This window comes from Schistocerca gregaria, chromosome 4 (genome assembly GCF_023897955.1).
Source record: "Schistocerca gregaria isolate iqSchGreg1 chromosome 4, iqSchGreg1.2, whole genome shotgun sequence".
NCBI classification, from domain to species: Eukaryota; Metazoa; Arthropoda; class Insecta; order Orthoptera; family Acrididae; genus Schistocerca; species Schistocerca gregaria.
Genome location: NC_064923.1, coordinates 301,526,040 through 301,544,381, shown reverse-complemented (window position 1 = coordinate 301,544,381; position 18,342 = coordinate 301,526,040). Strand labels below are relative to the sequence as shown.

The window sequence follows — 18,342 nt, the reverse complement described above, 5'->3', positions numbered from 1 at the left end:
AGCAAAGAAGTATTTGTTCCATAGGTTTAAAAATGCCTTTTTCCTGCTGCAATGTAATTTATTTGTTCCAAACAATGAAAACTACAGGTTGGAATATTGGAAATACAAGGAAAAAAGTAAATTGCTACTCACCATCAAGATGACATGTTGAGTTGAGGACAGTAACAATAAAAAGACTTACAATTTAGCTTTTAGCCAAAGCCTTCTTCAGAAAAGGAAACACACTCACATTCATTCACACAAGCAAGCACACCTCACACACACACACACACACACACACACACACACACACACACACACACACACAGGGCCGCCATGCCCAGCAGCTTGGATGGAAATGCAGCTATCACTTTAAGTGGAAGGGGGTGGGAAGGGGGAAGGGATACCAGGGCGTGGGTGGAGTGAGAGAAGAGCACTGTCTGGCAAAGCCAGCAGGACCTAGAAGGAAGCATGACAAGACTACCACCGGACACAACAGTGAGAGTCTGTGGATCAGGAGTGTGATGTGGATGGTGGCAGGGGGGAGGGGGGAGATGGAGCAAAAAAGGAGAGGAGCAGGAAAGGAGAAATATAGGTGGGTGTGTTGGCAGAGGGTGACACACAAAGGTGTGAGGGGACAAGAATGGGAAGGAAGTGATAGAACATAGGGACCAGGAACTGTTGGGTGGAGGGCTTGGGGACAGTAGGTTACTTTAGGTTGATGCCAGGAAAATTTTGGTAGTGAATAATGATTTGTAAGGAAAACTCCCATGTGCACAGTTCAGAAAAGCTTGTGGTGGAGAGGAAGATCCAGATGGCTTAGGTTGTGAAGCAAACTTTGAAATCAAACATGTTATGTTTGGCTGCATGTTGTGCCGCGGGGCAGTGTACTTTGCTCTTGGCCCCAGTTCGGTGGTAGCCATTCATCCTGCTGGACCACTGGTTGGTAGTCAGGCCAATATAAAAAACTGTGCAATGATTTCAGTGGAGCTCATATATGACATGGCTGCTTTCACAGGTGGCCAGGCCTCTGATGATTCTGACATTATTGTCCACTAATCCTCAAATCACCCACACTCACAAAAGGAAGCAGCACTTTGACACATGCTGCATAGACTCAACACAGTGCCACTCAGCAAAGGAAACTACCAAAAAGAACTTGATATGACAAAATCAGATAGCCAAAAACAATGATTACAGTAGTAACATAGTCACAAAGCCAAACAACAAAATTAAAAGAAAAATAAAAACAGAAAACACAAAACCACAATCAACAACATAACCCAACCAAACACAGTCACACACACCCAGTACTATAACAACTATATAGAATAATCAGGAAAATATGAGAGAAGACACAAGGTAGTACACAATGACAAACAAACACAAACTCACACATAAAATCACCAACATTTTCCAAAGACAAGGCAGAAACAGCATACACAACAGACAGATAAAATTCTATCCAAAAATACACACTGAAACAGACAAAAAAACATAGACATCTACCAGAAATAGGTATTTATATAGCAGTTACAGTGTAACACGTAGGGCAAACAGACTGAATGTTTGATGTCAGATACAAAGAGCACATGAGAGCCTGGACTTGCTAGGCAACGAACACCTAAGAGAACATCATCACAAGCCAACCTCTAGGGAGGAAGACATGAAACTGATAAGAATAAACAACCACCTTTCTAATTATGCAAGAAAATTATCATGTAAAACAAGCTGGAAAGAAAACTTTGTTGAATGATCAATTATACATAACAAACAAGTGACTGTTTACATTAATAGAACAGAAATAGACATTAAGTGGCAGCATATACTTTGTTAGGTTGGCAACATGTACATAGGCAAACCAAATAGGGAGAAACATAAAGTGTAAACACAGTAGCTGCAACTTTAAATCACAGTTTTCAATAAAATACCTACAGCTAGTGACCGAAGAATAATAGTGCTCCACAGTAACTAATGCAAAGAACATGAGTATTGTGAATGAAAGTTTGTAACTTGAAACTATGAGGGTTGGATGAAAAGTAATACCTCCACCTTTCTTAATTGGATTTGGATGGGAATATTTTAATAAATCAAGATCAGAAATAATATTTAGAATGTGATCTTTAATTACCAATTTTCACTTTTCCACATAATCACCAGCCAATTAGATACCTTTCTGCCAACGACGAACAAGTTTTCTGAAGCTGTCACGGAAGAAGTCGACACAGTTTCACAGTCCTCTCAACATATTCATTTGAAAAAATGATAAAGTCCCCGCAGATTGTCTTTCATTATCGGGAACAGATGGAAATCAGACGGTGCTAAATCTGGACTGTATGGAGAATGCCATACGGTGGTGAGATTCAGTCTCTGAAGTTCTACTGTGGTGCCAAGTGAAGTGTGTGGTTTGGCATTGTCATGCTACAGGAAAACGTTTCCCTTTTCCTTTTGGACCCTTGTTTGCCATTGTTTAAGTTCTGTTAACATTTTGCTTGTGAAATACTATGGTTGCTGTCACAGGATGTCAAACAGTCATGAAGGTCAGATGTTCCCACCTCAACATCTTTAAACACACTCACCCAATGACGCACAGTACTCACATCAACACAGTCATCATAAACTGCTTTCATTTACTGATGAATCTCCTTTGGGGTGACACCTTCTGCTGTCAAGCATTCAATAACTGCACGTTGCTTTAATTGCATTGACTGACTGTCTGTGAAGGGTTCCATACCTTACACTGTAACAACACAACTATCCAATGCTAAGGCTTCCTGCCAAATGGAGCTGTAGAGAAGAGGCTACGGAACAAGCCAGTACCTGCCGCATACCAATGCTGCCAACTGTTGAAGAGTTATGAAGGTGGAGGCATTACTTTTCAGTCAACCCTCAAATTTAATGTTTTTTAAGTGAAGTTACAGTGCAACCTCCAGTATATAACCATATGAGAGGAAATGCAGATACCAACCAAAAACTTGAATAACTGAGTAATGATTTATATACATAAAAAATAAGTTGTGAACTGTTTTATAATCTACATATATTGCATGTCAAAACAATATTGTACCATTCTAGATTGAAGATGCCATAAAATAAAAGGTGAAATGTGTCTGAAACAAAAAATATATTGCAACAAGAAAAATGCATTTTTTATTTACAAAACAAATATTAAATCACATTGTTTCCTTGGGAAGCATAGATATCCTCAAATCAACACTTCTGAGATAAATTATTCAAGAAATATGGGCTGTATGGCACAGACATTGGTGTGGATGTTTTTTGCTTGCACACACATTGCTTCAGTACATGCTATCCCTTCTGTTAACAGCGTTGACACAGTTCAATGAAAATTCCCTTTCATAGTTCTACTGAAAGCAGTTGGTAAATCCCCACCGGTCACTATTTGTATGACAATCTCACACAACTTACATATGTACCATATATTGAATTCTACAGCTATTCTACGATTAACTGCAATTGAGGAGTAAGCAATTCATTCAATTAAAGCAAAATACAAATATTTATGTTTTGTGCTTTAACATATTATGTTCTTGTTGTGGTCTTCAGTCCTGAGACTGCTTTGATGCAGAGTCACCCAGTATTTGTTAGAATTTCAGTTTACAAAACACAGATAAGTGACTTAAATGAATGTTTCTCATTGAAATTCAGTAGGTATTAGGTAAGGATTGAATTTTCATGCTCAGAGTGTAGACATTTTTAAGACAAATTGCAAATAGTTGTTGCCAGTTTAAGATAGTTATGCACTAAAACAACCCTTGACAGTCGTTGCATTTGTGGAATATTGTGAAATAAAAATAATTCAGACTATTAAGTAGAAACAAAAGATAAATTGAAGCAGAGATATTGCTGAAAGATATGACCATGAGAATAGTCAAATCCTTGAGCTTGAAACTTTTTGGGATACAAACTTTGAAAACAGAGAGAAATTATTATGTGTTGCAGAACAAATATAACTTTCTGCCTCTCTTGGATCAGAGGTTATGAACAGCAACTAGAAAGTTCAAAAGGGAAAAAAAGGAGAATTTGACATTGAGCTCAAATTGGACTATACAACAATGATTGACCATCTCAGCTCCTGATATCTCAATGAGTTTCACTTCTCTAAGGTAGTATGGGTAGATATATCACCATGTTATAGCAACAAACCCTAAAACCATTCTAAGGCATCCTTTTGTATTTGCAAAAATGTGCCATAACAGGCATACAACTTTCCAAAGTGATATTCACAACAAGGCTCAGAGTAGACAAGAATCTGGTTACCATGTTCCATCCATCACTCCTAAGAATCTTCACTTTCACATTTGGCTTCTCAATTGCGGGAAAAAAGCAACCACAGCCACCAGACCTGGATTATATTGATATAATCAATTCTTGTCACCAGTGGACATGTGTTGCACAGGATGGGACTTCCCATACTTCAGTGGGATAATGCATCCACTGAGAACAATTTACTGATGGTAATGTATTTGTACAAGGTTCCTCAAATTTTCTGAAAAATGTGCTCAAAGTTATCTGTAGCTTATGTGGGCATCACTTATCTGTAGAGTGGCTGTACAAATAATACTGTCTTTTGTACCCATGGTCACTGAAAGCCCTATGTAGTTCTTCATCTTTCAGTAACAGACTATAACAAATGAAGTTTTGGGTATACTCATAAATAGTTGCATAAAATGTAGCACAGTTGCTAAACACTCCATGCAGCTGAATACCAAAATGTGGACTGAGTTTTTTGCAACAGCAATGTAATGAAGAACAAATAGCTGCAAACCATTTAATGTCAATGTAATTATTATTGCAGAACATTATATTTCTTTGAAAATAAATATAAAGCTCTGTGTTAGTTTACACAGTTAGTTGAAACTTTGCTTTTGCAGAGGCGTGTCACTACTAGAAGACATAAATATTTTTATAACCCTATAGAAGGAACTCCATTCTCTCTGGGTCTTGCCATTCCAGAAGGTTATGGGATGTATGAAGTGAAAGGTGAACAGGAGTTGAAACTGCGACCTGTAAATCGTAAGTCTTTTTTAATTATTTCATAATTTGTTCTTTGTAAACTCTAATTCTTAATATAAGATTTGTAATCTAGCAATTCTGCCTGTGAAAAAGATGTTTTTATGAGTATTGGTGTACTTAATTTCTATATTTCTTTATATTGTTATGGGAAAACAAAACCAAAAGACGTGGGGTTAATTAAGACACCATAGAGACCATCCAAATAAAGACCCATCACACTCTAAGGTATCTTCTGGTCAAATGTTCATACCTCCTAAAAAGAGTAAAATCTGCATATTGACACCACACAAAAAAATAGATTTCATAAAAGAAAATGACAACTTAGTACGTTTCCAAAGTCTTTTACATTGGAAGAATTCAATAGACTATTAACAAGTTCAAGGACAGAAATGGAGCAGATTTGGATATATGTGCATTAAATGACAAAAATAATTTGAGCCATGGCTGAAACTATGGTTATTAAAACTATTCAGTAATCACAGTTTTCCGTCCAAGACCTGGAGTACAGAGGAAAAGCAAAATTATAACAATACATAAATCAAGAAAATATCTACCTGATCCCCAAAATTACAGATCCATCTTTCTCCTCTACACATACACTCCTGGAAATGGAAAAAAGAACACATTGACACCGGTGTGTCAGACCCACCATACTTGCTCCGTACACTGCGAGAGGGCTGTACAAGCAATGATCACACGCACGGCACAGCGGACACACCAGGAACCGCGGTGTTGGCCGTCGAATGGCGCTAGCTGCGCAGCATTTGTGCACCGCCGCCGTCAGTGTCAGCCAGTTTGCCGTAGCATACGGAGCTCCATCGCAGTCTTTAACACTGGTAGCATGCCGCGACAGCGTGGACGTGAACCGTATGTGCAGTTGACGGACTTTGAGCGAGGGCGTATAGTGGGCATGCGGGAGGCCGGGTGGACGTACCGCCGAATTGCTCAACACGTGGGGCGTGAGGTCTCCACAGTACATCGATGTTGTCGCCAGTGGTCGGTGGAAGGTGCACGTGCCCGTCGACCTGGGACCGGACCGCAGCGACGCACGGATGCACGCCAAGACCGTAGGATCCTACGCAGTGCCGTAGGGGACCGCACTGCCACTTCCCAGCAAATTAGGGACACTGTTGCTCCTGGGGTATTGGCGAGGACCATTCGCAACCGTCTCCATGAAGCTGGGCTACGGTCCCGCACACCGTTAGGCCGTGTTCCGCTCACGCCCCAACATCGTGCAGCCCGCCTCCAGTGGTGTCGCGACAGGTGTGAATGGAGGGACAAATGGAGACGTGTAGTCTTCAGCAATGAGAGTCGCTTCTGCCTTGGTGCCAATGATGGTCGTATGCGTGTTTGGCACCGTGCAGGTGAGCGCCACAATCAGGACTGCATACGACCAAGGCACACAGGGCCAACACCCGGCATCATGGTGTGGGGAGCGATCTCCTACACTGGCCGTACACCTCTGGTGATCGTCGAGGGGACACTGAATAGTGCACGGTACATCCAAACCGTCATCGAACCCATCATTCTACCATTCCTAGACCGGCAAGGGAACTTGCTGTTCCAACAGGACAATGCACGTCCGCATGTATCCCGTGCCACCCAACGTGCTCTAGAAGGTGTAAGTCAACTACCCTGGCCAGCTAGATCTCTGGATCTGTCCCCCATTGAGCATGTTTGGGACTGGATGAAGCGTCGTCTCGCGTGGTCTGCACGTCCAGCACGAACGCTGGTCCAACTGAGGCGCCAGGTGGAAATGGCATGGCAAGCCGTTCCACAGGACTACATCCAGCATCTCTACGATCGTCTCCATGGGGGAATAGCAGCCTGCATTGCTGCGAAAGGTGGATATACACTGAACTAGTGCCGACATTGTGCATGCTCTGTTGCCTGTGTCTATGTGCCTGTGGTTCTGTTAGTGTGATCATGTGATGTATCTGACCCCAGGAATGTGTCAATAAAGTTTCCCCTTCCTGGGACAATGAATTCACGGTGTTCTTATTTCAATTTCCAGGAGTGTATTAAAACCCTAGAGTGATTAATTTTGAGTTAGTTGAATTACTGCTAAACTCAGAACAAATTGGTCATTGGAAAAAAAAAGTTGAACACCACTCAACTTGCATTAGGCACAACATACAAAAATATTTTATAGAAACAAAAAGAGATATGAGTTGTTTTAATTGAAGGAACTCTTGATCATCATATTCCCTTAATTAAACAATGGAAAATCCAGGATGGAATGTATCAATATTATGAAAAGGAAGTTGCTACCCACCATGTAGCAGAAATGTTGAGTTGCAGATAGGCACAACAAAAACACTCTCACAATTATAGCTTTTGGCCGTTAAGGCCTTTGTCAACAATAGACAGACATACAAACATGCATGCATGCGCTCACAAACACACACACACACACACACACACACACACACACACACACACACACACACACAAACGCAACTCACACTAGAGACTGCAGTCTCAGGCAACTGAAACCACACTGTGTGAGGGCGTATGCCTGTCTATTGTTGACAAAGGCCTTAACGGCCAAAAGCTATAACTGTGAGAGTCTTTTTGTTGAAGGTAACTAAAATAGTCAGATGTTTCTCCAAAACTGAATATTTTGCAGAATGTTAGAAAAATATTTCCTGTTTAACAAACTGAAGATTCTTCAAAGATTTTCAAGGGAAGCATAGGTGCTTGAATAACCAAAGTAATGGCTGCCTCAGGGTAGCATTACATTATCTTTAATATGTACTCAAATGATCATATTTACCTGATGAGGCAATATGTATGTCATTCCACCCATGAAAAAAACATTTGATGATAAAGAAAAGAAAAAAAATTAGGAGCACTATTGGAACTTCGCACTACAAAGCGAACCAATTGATGCCCAACTTTCTGAAAATTCATGTCTGTTCATTCCACTTGGAGAACAAGCAGCAGTAAACAATATTTCAAGTGATAAAAATAGCATTCTTATAAGTCACTTGCATCCTTTATGAGTGTTGGCAAGGAATTGCATTTTTGGAATGTAGTTGGTACGAAATGGGGAATCCAAATGTCGCTACCCAAAACTTCTGAGTAATGACTATGGAATTATGTAGCAGAATATGCTTGCCATGTTTGGTGTACTTTGTGCCATACTAAAACGTAGACACTACCTTATCCAAATCATGCAGACTGATGATGTGTGTGCCAAAAATTTACTGTCATAAAAGTATCACATGCCCAAACCTAAGTTAAATGTTGAAATCAGAAAAGCAGACAGCTACAGGCACTTGGATATTGGCCTGCCCGGTCATAACTGTAGTCTGATCAAAGTTTTTTGTGTTTGATAGAAGACTTTTGTGGTACACTGTGAACCCAGGAAGACTGTTTGCCTCCAGCATGCTGTTTAAAAGGCTCCACCTGAAAGTCTCCCAGCATGACATCAAAAGGATTAAAAAAACCTAGTCATTTCATTTATGTTGCAAAGAGATGACTCTTTATATTGCAGTAATTGTTGCTTTCCATAATCCAGTAGACATAAGACTGAAAACACTAACTGGCAGAGTTAATCATCAGATAGCTTCCCCTTGATAGCTGCACATAAGCTTTGTAGTCCTGCTTCACAAAGCTGGCAACAAACCATGGCAATTGATCCAGGAGAAACAGTAGTATATTTTAATTGCACCAAGTTTAAAAAAGAATTTTACTTTTGCCGTGATGTTTTATAAGTTTATTATTGTTAACTGGTGATGTTAAATGCCAATCTCCAGTTCCCACATGCTTACTGAAGTCTCCCGTATGGCAATATCATGTTATACACCATTGCACAGTCTCCTCAAGAATGCCATACCATGCCCCAGCCTCCAATACTGCCACACTCTCTTCCTCCATAAGAGAAATGATGATGAAGCATAGCTCATGAATAAAGTGGCTAAAGTCAAAGCAAGCTGTTTCAGGTACATAACGTGCTGTGTTAGACTATCAGTGCAGCAGAATATGCCACCACAGAACATATTAGGCTGGAACTGCCCTGGATTTGCAAATCAAGCACTTCAAGTACTTTCTGTGTGTGTGTGTGTGTGTGTGTGTGTGTGTGTGTGTGTGTGTGTGTGTTGGGGGAGGGGGGGCTTGCAAGGCAGCAGAGAGAAAGATAAATTTTATGAACTTTATGATTTATTAACAAAGTTGGTTACATGTGCCTTAGTGATGATCTATAATACAGTGATGTTAATCTTAAATTTTGTAAATCATTGAATATGTTTTGTTATGTGTGTCTGTGTGTGCAAGGGTGAAGGCATAGTGAACAGTAAGTACATCAGCTTATACAAAAACCATTAATACAAACAATGACAGGATGGAAGTTGGGCATTGAATGTTCAGTATTTATGTGTTGTTGACTGATTTAAACAACAATTTAACTCAATAACTGCTCATATGAGGTATCTTGGTTGTTGTGAGTGACTTGGTAGGACACATCCACATGTGGAGATAATGTCACAATGTGTTAAACTACTCCAGAATTGTATTCACCTGGTCCTACAGAGAAAGTTGAGGGTTTGGTCTCTCTAAATGCATCCATAAAGGGTTTATGTCACTAGGTCTAACTTTAAAATATTTAAGCTTAACTGTCATCATGTTTGAGCACCTTACTACTTTCAGCTGGAGAGTTGGCAAATTGATTAGAGTGACCACTGTTCTTAAAATTTTCCCATGGGTTCTTAAAAATACTTACTAAGCAGATAAGTGTGTTACACTATTCTATGGCACATATATATCAGCAACTTTAATCTAGCTGCAGTTAAGATCCACTTTAAGCTGTACAGACAGACTCTGTCTCATTTATTTTATGATGATTCTTCATCCTGAGAACCAATGGCATTGTAGACATATAATTAGATTTACCTCTATCTCTGTTATAGACTTCACACATCTGAAATGTCCAATAAACAATAACGATATACGACCCGGAACAACTGGGAGATCCAGGAAAAACCCAGGAGTTTTTTCATCCGTGAGAAAACCGGGAAAAACCTGGGAATTTTCTAGAATTCTGGGAATTTTTCATTGTTTTAGTTTTAAGTTAAATTTTTGTAACTTTAACTGGTAAGAACGAATACTCTAACAAAGAATATTACTGTATCTCTCTACTGCAGAATAATACTGTAGCAATAAAACAGGAACAAGAGGGGGGGGGGGGGGGGGGGGGAGGGAAACAGAAGTAAAACGTAAGTTGCAAAGGAAATGCACCACATACAAAACACAGCGTTCATACAAGCGTCTGCCAACAGCAAAATGTATCAAAGGCTTTAGGAAGACTATGCAGTGTTTCATAACAACAGATTGCCTCCAACGAACATGACGTCACAACTGTTTACATTAGATTCGTTTTAGCGGTTGCGAGCGAGGTTATGTGCATATGCAGTTGATTCACGTATGAGTAGTACCTTCTCCCGCTCTTGCTACAGAAGTGTGGCAGTTAGCTGTATAAGCAATAGCAGCAAGCAGCCAGATGCTATCTGAAAAAATTTTACTGGTGCGCCTAAGCTGCCAGATTCTTGTATGCCCAACAGGCGCGGAACTAGGGGGTGGGGGCAAACCGGGGTATCTGCCCCGGGTGGCATTTCGAGGTGTGGGGGTGGGGGTCAAATTCATATTATTGAGTAAAACGACCTTGTTTCACAAAGCGCCTAGCATCCAGCACACTTTGGTCTATCGATTACTCATATGATTTTGATTGCATCCCTGTTGGGTTTTGAACATTTTTGATCAAATTCTATATTGATTTCTGAATGAATCATAAGTTGATTTTTGAATGTGTGCATAGTATACATGATGTCTCTGCCAGGGGACTCTCCATTGCATCTAGAAATAAACTTTCCTGCAAACAAAAAGGGACAGGTCTACGTGCAATACACACTGTCGACTTCTTTGACATTGCAATGCAATTTCATTCACACGTAAGGGTGAATGACAGTTGCTGTTTAAGTGGTTGACTGTGGGTTTGCAAATGATCAGTGTTGTTATAATTACTAGCGAATTCCATAGATTCAGACTACCAGAGTGTAAATAAATGACTAACAGGAATAACAGGCAACAAAGATTACATATAGTCTTTACAGTGATCTAAGAAAATAAAATTTTGACAGAAATTTTTTTGCCAGACCACTACACAGTTATACAGTATCTGTCTAGCAGCCGCTAAAGTTCTATTCTGGAAGTAGCATTGAAAACGTGTTGAATGAATACGTATTAATGCCTAACCGGAGAAAAAATGTGGGATAACTAAACCGGTGATTGTGGCAGGGTTTCTGAAGTTAACCAGCGAATAAATTTTGACACTGGCGGGAATAGTTACAGAATTACTGATGACAAGATTGTTTTTTAGAACATGGAAGGAAAAGAAACAGGGACTCCCACGAATTACAGAAGAATATGACAATTCCAAATTTATATAAAAATTTCGTACTACTACTTTTCGATCTCATGCTTCAGAAGCTAGAGAGTATGAATGAAATGTGAAACTGTTTCTTAACATAAAAGGTTTTGTTTGTAGTAGGCCTAATAGGCATTTGATATTGGTACTTCGTGATTTATATTCTGCTGTATTATAAAAATGACCATTTGTGCCAAAACAGTCTTGTTTATTTGGTGTGTGTACCAACTGCTGGAATATTAGGCAGGTCTATTTCAGCTTATCTAGCAGACAGTGACAAAATACACGTAATCAGATGAAGAAGCCACACCAGTCTTGGGTACTATTTGTATTAACAGCTTTTCTAGTATTAGACGACGACATTTTGTTTTCTCATGTAGCAAAACGTTGATGAACCTTGATCAGGTAATAGATTCATTCCTAGAAAGGAAAGCACACCTTGTAAAGTTGTAGCATGATTACAGAGAAAAAAATGCTAGGACTTAAGGATTGAAGAAATGTGTACTGTCTTCTTTGTCTCCTGTCTTTACTAGTTTTATGTATCCTATATTTAATTTTATGTCACACAAAACAGCAAGTTATTAGCTAATAGGCAATAAAGAGTGCAAATTTTCTAAATAATTCTTGTTCTTCCAGTTACAAATAATCCCATCCAGTATTAATTGTGAGTTTATTATTTTAAGAGGGGCAGGAGGATCTGCAATAAATTGACCCATGGTGCAGGGAATGGCAATTGAATCTCAGTTAAGACAAGTGTAATGTGCTGCGAGTACATAGAAAGAAAGATCCTTTATTATTTAGCTACAATATAGTGGGTCAGCATCTGGAAGCAGTTAATTCCATAAATTATCTGGGAGTAGGCATCAGGGGTGATTTAAAATGGAATGACCATATAAAATTAATCATCGGTAAAGCAGATGCCAGACTGAGATTCATTGGAGGAATCCTACAGAGATGCAGTCCGAAAACAAAGGAAGTAGGTTACAGTACACTTGTTCACCCACTGCTTGAATACTGCTCACTGGTGTGGGATCTGTACCAGATAAGGTTGATAGAAGAGATAGAGAAGATCCAATGGAGAGCAGCGCGCTTCTTTGCAGGATCATTTAGTAATTGCGAAAGCATTATGGAGATGATAGATAAACTCCAGTGGAAGAGAGGAAGACTCTGCAAGAGAGACGCTCATTAGTTTGGTACGGGTTTTTGTTGAAGTTTCGAGAACATACCTTCACTGAGGAGATAAGCAGTATATTGCTCCTTCCTACGTATATCTTGTGAAGAGACCATGAGGATAATATCGAAGAGATTAGAGCTCACACAGAGGCATACTGACAATCTTTCTTTCCATGAACCATATGAGACTGGAATAGAAGGGAGAACTGATAGAGGTTCTCAAAGTAACCTGCACCACACACCATCAGGTGGCTTGCGGAATATGGATGTAGATGTAGATGTAGATGTAGATGTAGATGTAGATGTAGATGTAGATGTAGATGTCAAACCATCTGACTGGGGCAGGAGAGGAACCACAGGACATTTTAATTTCCACAGGCCTGAATATAGTTTGATAGCACCCATTACTAAATATTCCACAGAGCGAAATACAGAGACATGCGATGGAAGAATGCTGTGTGAAGAGGCATGGCACTGCACTTTGGCGCACTTAAGACTAAATAACACGTCTTACGTTCTCTCAAACATATATGTTTCATGTATCCGACATCTTCAGAAAGATGTGTGCTACAAAATGAAGATTTTTTGAAAAACTGATTTTTTAAAATTTTTGGCGTCCTGCCTCAAACACTCAAGGGAGGGGGAGTGCTACTATCTAATATTGTCCCAGTTCGGAAATATCGTAGATCCAGACCTGATGCACAGAGCAGTCTGAGTTGTAGTGGGGAGGTGGTAGTCTCCACATGGCCCATGTTTAAGTGATTTTGTTGTTTCCTCTTCGTTTATTGCCCTCACGTCAAATGAAAATGAAACGGATTTCTGTGGCCACCAGCTATCAAGTGAATTACAATTCATTCACATAATTATGGAAGGCTAAAATATGTTATTAGTTTCAGCTTTTGTTTCCACCTTTTTGACAGTCAACCGTTAATCGCCTTGCAGAACAATGAAGTTTTTTTTGTCGGTTTGTTAAAGAAATTTGACTTGTATTAATCTTTTCTGCTGAGGTGGTCAATTTATTTGAAACAAAGTGTTCAGTTCCATACTATTGGCTAGTTTCAACTGTTCACTGCATTTCAAGTTCACGTTTTTCATCTTCTAGCACGTGTGGCATTATGCCATAATAAAGAACCAAACAAGAGATAATACAGTACTGGTACTCCAAGAAAATTTACATCTGAATCTGGACATATGAATGTGCACTTTAAGCTGAATTACCTTTTAATATGGTTCACAAAATTCTCAGACTCTTGGAGTATCCGCTAATGTCTTGTTTCTTTTACGACATTATGTAAGATCTTTTAATGTTTTACACGTACAAACATATGGGCTTTCTGTGTCATCACAGCTGCACAAGCGCGGCGTGTCATCTGGGCAAGTGCTGAAACGAATCTATTTCTAACAGATCACAGGAAAACTTTCCGAATGGTTGTTTGAAAAGTGTTATTTTCAAGTAAAGTAAATTTCCTTTTACACAAGATAAACTCTGTGCGCAAATGTCTGATGAATTTCTTAAATCACAGAGCATTTGACTCTCATTCAAAAATCAAGTCTTTGAGGATGACCATTTACAATATTTTCAAGACCAGAAGAGCCCAGAAGATCAGACATTTATGTTGTCATTAAAAATTTTACTGGCACATTTGTTTGATGTTTCTTAAAGTGTAACATGCACAAAAAAGATCACCATTATGTGTGAAAGCTTAGCTTCTCTTGCAACTTATTAATCCAACATTATACATGAAAGCTTTTCTTTCTTGTAGCAATGCTATGTATATTAATTTAAACCATTACTTTTTCCTATTTGTGTGTTCATGCTGCTTAACAGTGATGTTGCTATTGGCTGACTGCATCACATATCCTATGCTCCAAATATCCGCTGTCATTGGTTAGCGAGATGGCTTGACGTGATCTACGACTGGCTTACAAAAGCGCATTGCAAACTCGATTTCAGTCCTTCGGAAAGTAATATGCTGCATATGGTGGAATTTGTATTTCTACTTTCTTAATACGAAAATATGCAGTATACATCTTTCCAAACTGTTTCTTTTTACCTTAGTTTCGTTATTGAAATTGCCAGGAAATTCTACGCCCGTGTATAAAACTACAACCATTGAAAGGATTAATAAGTTTTACAGTTCCAAGGAAAGGTATACTGTTACTTAACATGGGAAAAGTTTATTTTCATCCAGGAAAAAGTGAATTTTTACTGGGAAATCCAGGAATTTTTTTTCCTCATCCACGTACACACCCTGAATAATATCTCGACTGCTAAAAGCTCAAGCTCTGCTAAAGTGTCTACTTTAGGAGGAGCTTACTTTAGCAGGAGCTCCTTCTTTAATGCCCTTTCTTAAGTACTGCAGTGCATTACACACAGAGGCCACGCAAAATCACTTGGGCACTACTGCATTCTTCATACTAATAGCAATACTCATCCGCAGAAGACTGAAGGGCCATGCAAAATCACTGGGGCACCTACTCAATCTTCGAAATAATAGCAATATTATCAATAGCTTTATGTACTGTAAGGCATGAATGCCTTCTCTTCCTATAATAACGTGGCATCACTAGTCTGTGTCAATGCTGCCGCAAGTGTGGCTCAGTGACTGATGCCGTCTTAAGAGAAGAGTCGCTTATATAGCACTTCCTTATGTAACCACAGTGCGGATAACTTGAGCTCTGCTGGGCTAAAATCCACTTCTGGTAGGTTGCTTAAGCTACACTGTGGTTAGATAAGGAAGAGCTATATAAGTGACGTTTCTCTTAAGACGCACTTGCAGCAGCATTGATACAGGCTTGTGATGCTGTATTATTATAGGAGAAGGTGTTCCTGCCTTACAATATATAAAGCTATTGATAATATTGCTATTAGTATGAACAATTGAGTAGGTGCCCAAGTAATTTTTCATGGCCCTTCAGTCTTTTGCAGATGCATATTGAATTTCACGCTTACAAACACAGACACTAATGGACATGGTAACAGTTAAGTTACTGTGGCTTCAGTATGTGGTCCTAAAGTAGACACTGTAGCAAGGCTGGAGACTTTTAACAGTCACGAAATTATTGTGTATCAGACATTTCAGATGTGTGAAGTCTATAACAGAGATGGAGGTACATCATATTATATGTTTACAATGCCGTTGGTTCTCAGAATAAGGACTCATTGTAAAATAAATGAGTCAGAGTCTGTGTTCATACGGTGCCAACAGATATCTTTTGTGTTATCATTCAGGCATCATTTCATAAAAAATAAAAACTATTATTTCTCTCTGCTTTGACACTGACATTATTTATGAAAAAAGTAGAGCAGTCAAGCCAAGTAATGCTCAGTGAAGAATATCAAGATTTTAAACTGAAGGCTGATTCTAATTGGTTTTGCTGGGATGAAACACTGGGGAAGTCACAGAGGTCCTCTCTTCAAGTTGGACAGGATTCTGAAGCATGAGCAGCAATAGGAAATATGTAGCATTCTTTTCCAATGATCAACAAAACTATGAGTGTTGATATTGTTATAAAAAAGTAAGTATTGTTGCTAAGTAGTTGGTTCTCATTTACAGGAAAAGTAAGGATTACACTATGTCACCAATTTTTCAAGTAATATGCAGTGAATGAAAAGATGATTGTGAACTTTTCTTCATGAAAGGATTCAGTTACATAGGATCAGGTAGTAATAGTGAGCAGGGCAGGGAACTAATGAAGGGGTTCATAGGAGTTTTGTTTTAGGTACTCTGTCTCCTTGCTGGTTTGATGTTGCCTGCTTACCTTCCTCTCCTGTGCAAACCTCTTCGTTTTAGAGTAGCACTTACACCCAACATCCTCCATTTTTGGACTTACTCCAGTGTCCGATTTTGCCTAGAGCTCTGTATAGTACCATGGAAGTTATTCCCCGATGTCTCAACACATGTCCTATGACACTGTCTCTACTACTTTTCAGTGTTCTTCATACATTCCTTTCCCTGCAGATTCTGCAGATAACTTCCTCTTTTCTTCAGTCCACACCAAATTTTTTTAACATCCTACAATAGCACCAATTCTGCAATGTCCTGCAATAGCACCAATTCTGCAATGGTTTGCTTATCTTCTTTTCTGATTTCCTAACATTCCATGATTTGCTTACATACTGTGTTCTAAATGTACATTATCAGAAAATTTCCTCCTCAAATTAAGGCCAATTTTTGACACTAGCAGACTTCTCTTAGCAGGTATGTCTTCTTTGCCTGTGCTAGTCTGCTTTTTATGCCCTCCTTACTTTGTCTGTTATGTATTATTTTGCTTCCAAGGTAGCAGAATTCATTCACTTTGTCTCTTTCTTGGTTGCCAGTTTTGATGTTAAGTTCATCACTAATCTCATTTCTGCTAGTTCTAATTACTTTTCTCATTCTTCAGTTCACTCTTATTCTATATTCTGTACGCATTAGGTTATTTATTCAATTCAGCAGGTCCTGTATTCTGTACTCATTGAGTTATTTATTCCATTTGATATGTCCTGTAGTTCTCCCTCACTTTCACTGAGAATAGCAATATCATCAGTGAACTCTGTTATTAACATTCTTTCACACTGAATTTTAATCTTACTCCTGAACCTTTCTTTTATTTCTGTCATTGCTTCTTCAACATATAGACTGATCAGCAGTGGAGAAAAGCTGCATCCTTGCCTTACACCTTTTTTAATCTGAGCACTTCATTCTTGGCCTTCCATTCTTATTATTACACTGTACGAAATATTACAGCCAGGTTTCCTGAAATTATTTTATTGTACCATTACTAGTTTTGGGCCCAAGCCTATCATCAAGTGGTTGCGTTGCCTTCTTTGCAAGGTTTACATTTGTGTCTTCATGGAAAGCCCTCCTTTACATAAAATTAAATCTTGCAAAGAAGTCAACACTTCCATCTGATGATGTGCTCAGGCCCAAAACTAGTAATGGTACAATAAATAATTAAAAACCACTTGTGGCTGGCTGCCATATTTCCTACTTGTGGCTTATGAAGGCAGCTGCAGTGTTCTGTAAACAAAATGGACAAAATAATCCTCATAGTTCTCTGTTGGTTTCATACATATTGTGTATTACCCATATTTCCCTATCAAACAATGGAAAATCCAGGATGGACTGTAACAATATTTGGAAAGGAAAGTTGCTACTCACCATATGGCAGAGATGCTGAGTTACAGATAGGCTCAACAAAAAGACTCTCACAAAGCTTTCGGCCATTAAGGCTTTCGTCAACTGTGGTGATTATATGGTGAGTAGCAAATTTCCTTTTCATAATTTTGTTACATTCCATCTTTCCCTTAATTTACACCTATTTTTCTGAGAATAGTTAACATTTTCCATCATTTTACATTGTTAAATGCTTTTTATAGATGAACAGATTCTATGAATATGTCTTGGTTTTTCTGAAATCTGGCTTGCATTATCAAGCACATGTCAAAACTGCCTCCTGATGCCTTTAATTTTCCTGAAGTCAACCTGATTGTCAACTAACAAATCCTCATTTTTTCTAGTCTCCTGTAGATTATTCTTGTCAACAACTTTAAGCCATCTTTGAGATTGTGTGGATGACATTTTTCTTAATGTCTGATGGCATGTCACCAGAGATACATAGACTCAACAAGCCAGCTTGAATAGTCACTTGGTTGGCACTCCCCCCCTTTCCCAATGATTTTAGAAACTGCAAAGGGATGTTACCTATGTTTTCTACCTTATTTGATCTCACATCTTCCAGAGCTA

The 18,342-nt window shown here is 39.0% G+C and overlaps 1 protein-coding gene across 4 annotated transcripts in view; it reads left to right on the top strand.

Annotated features, from left to right (window-relative positions):
- LOC126365875 (voltage-dependent calcium channel subunit alpha-2/delta-3) overlaps positions 1 to 18,342 on the top strand; it is an 859,858-nt gene that overhangs the window by 651,074 nt on the left and 190,442 nt on the right. For all 4 annotated transcript variants that reach the window (XM_050008568.1, XM_050008566.1, XM_050008567.1 and 1 more), the window contains one exon: positions 4,875 to 5,016. In XM_050008568.1, the coding sequence (XP_049864525.1) occupies positions 4,875 to 5,016 (142 nt within the window). The remainder of the gene's footprint in view (positions 1 to 4,874; positions 5,017 to 18,342) is intronic.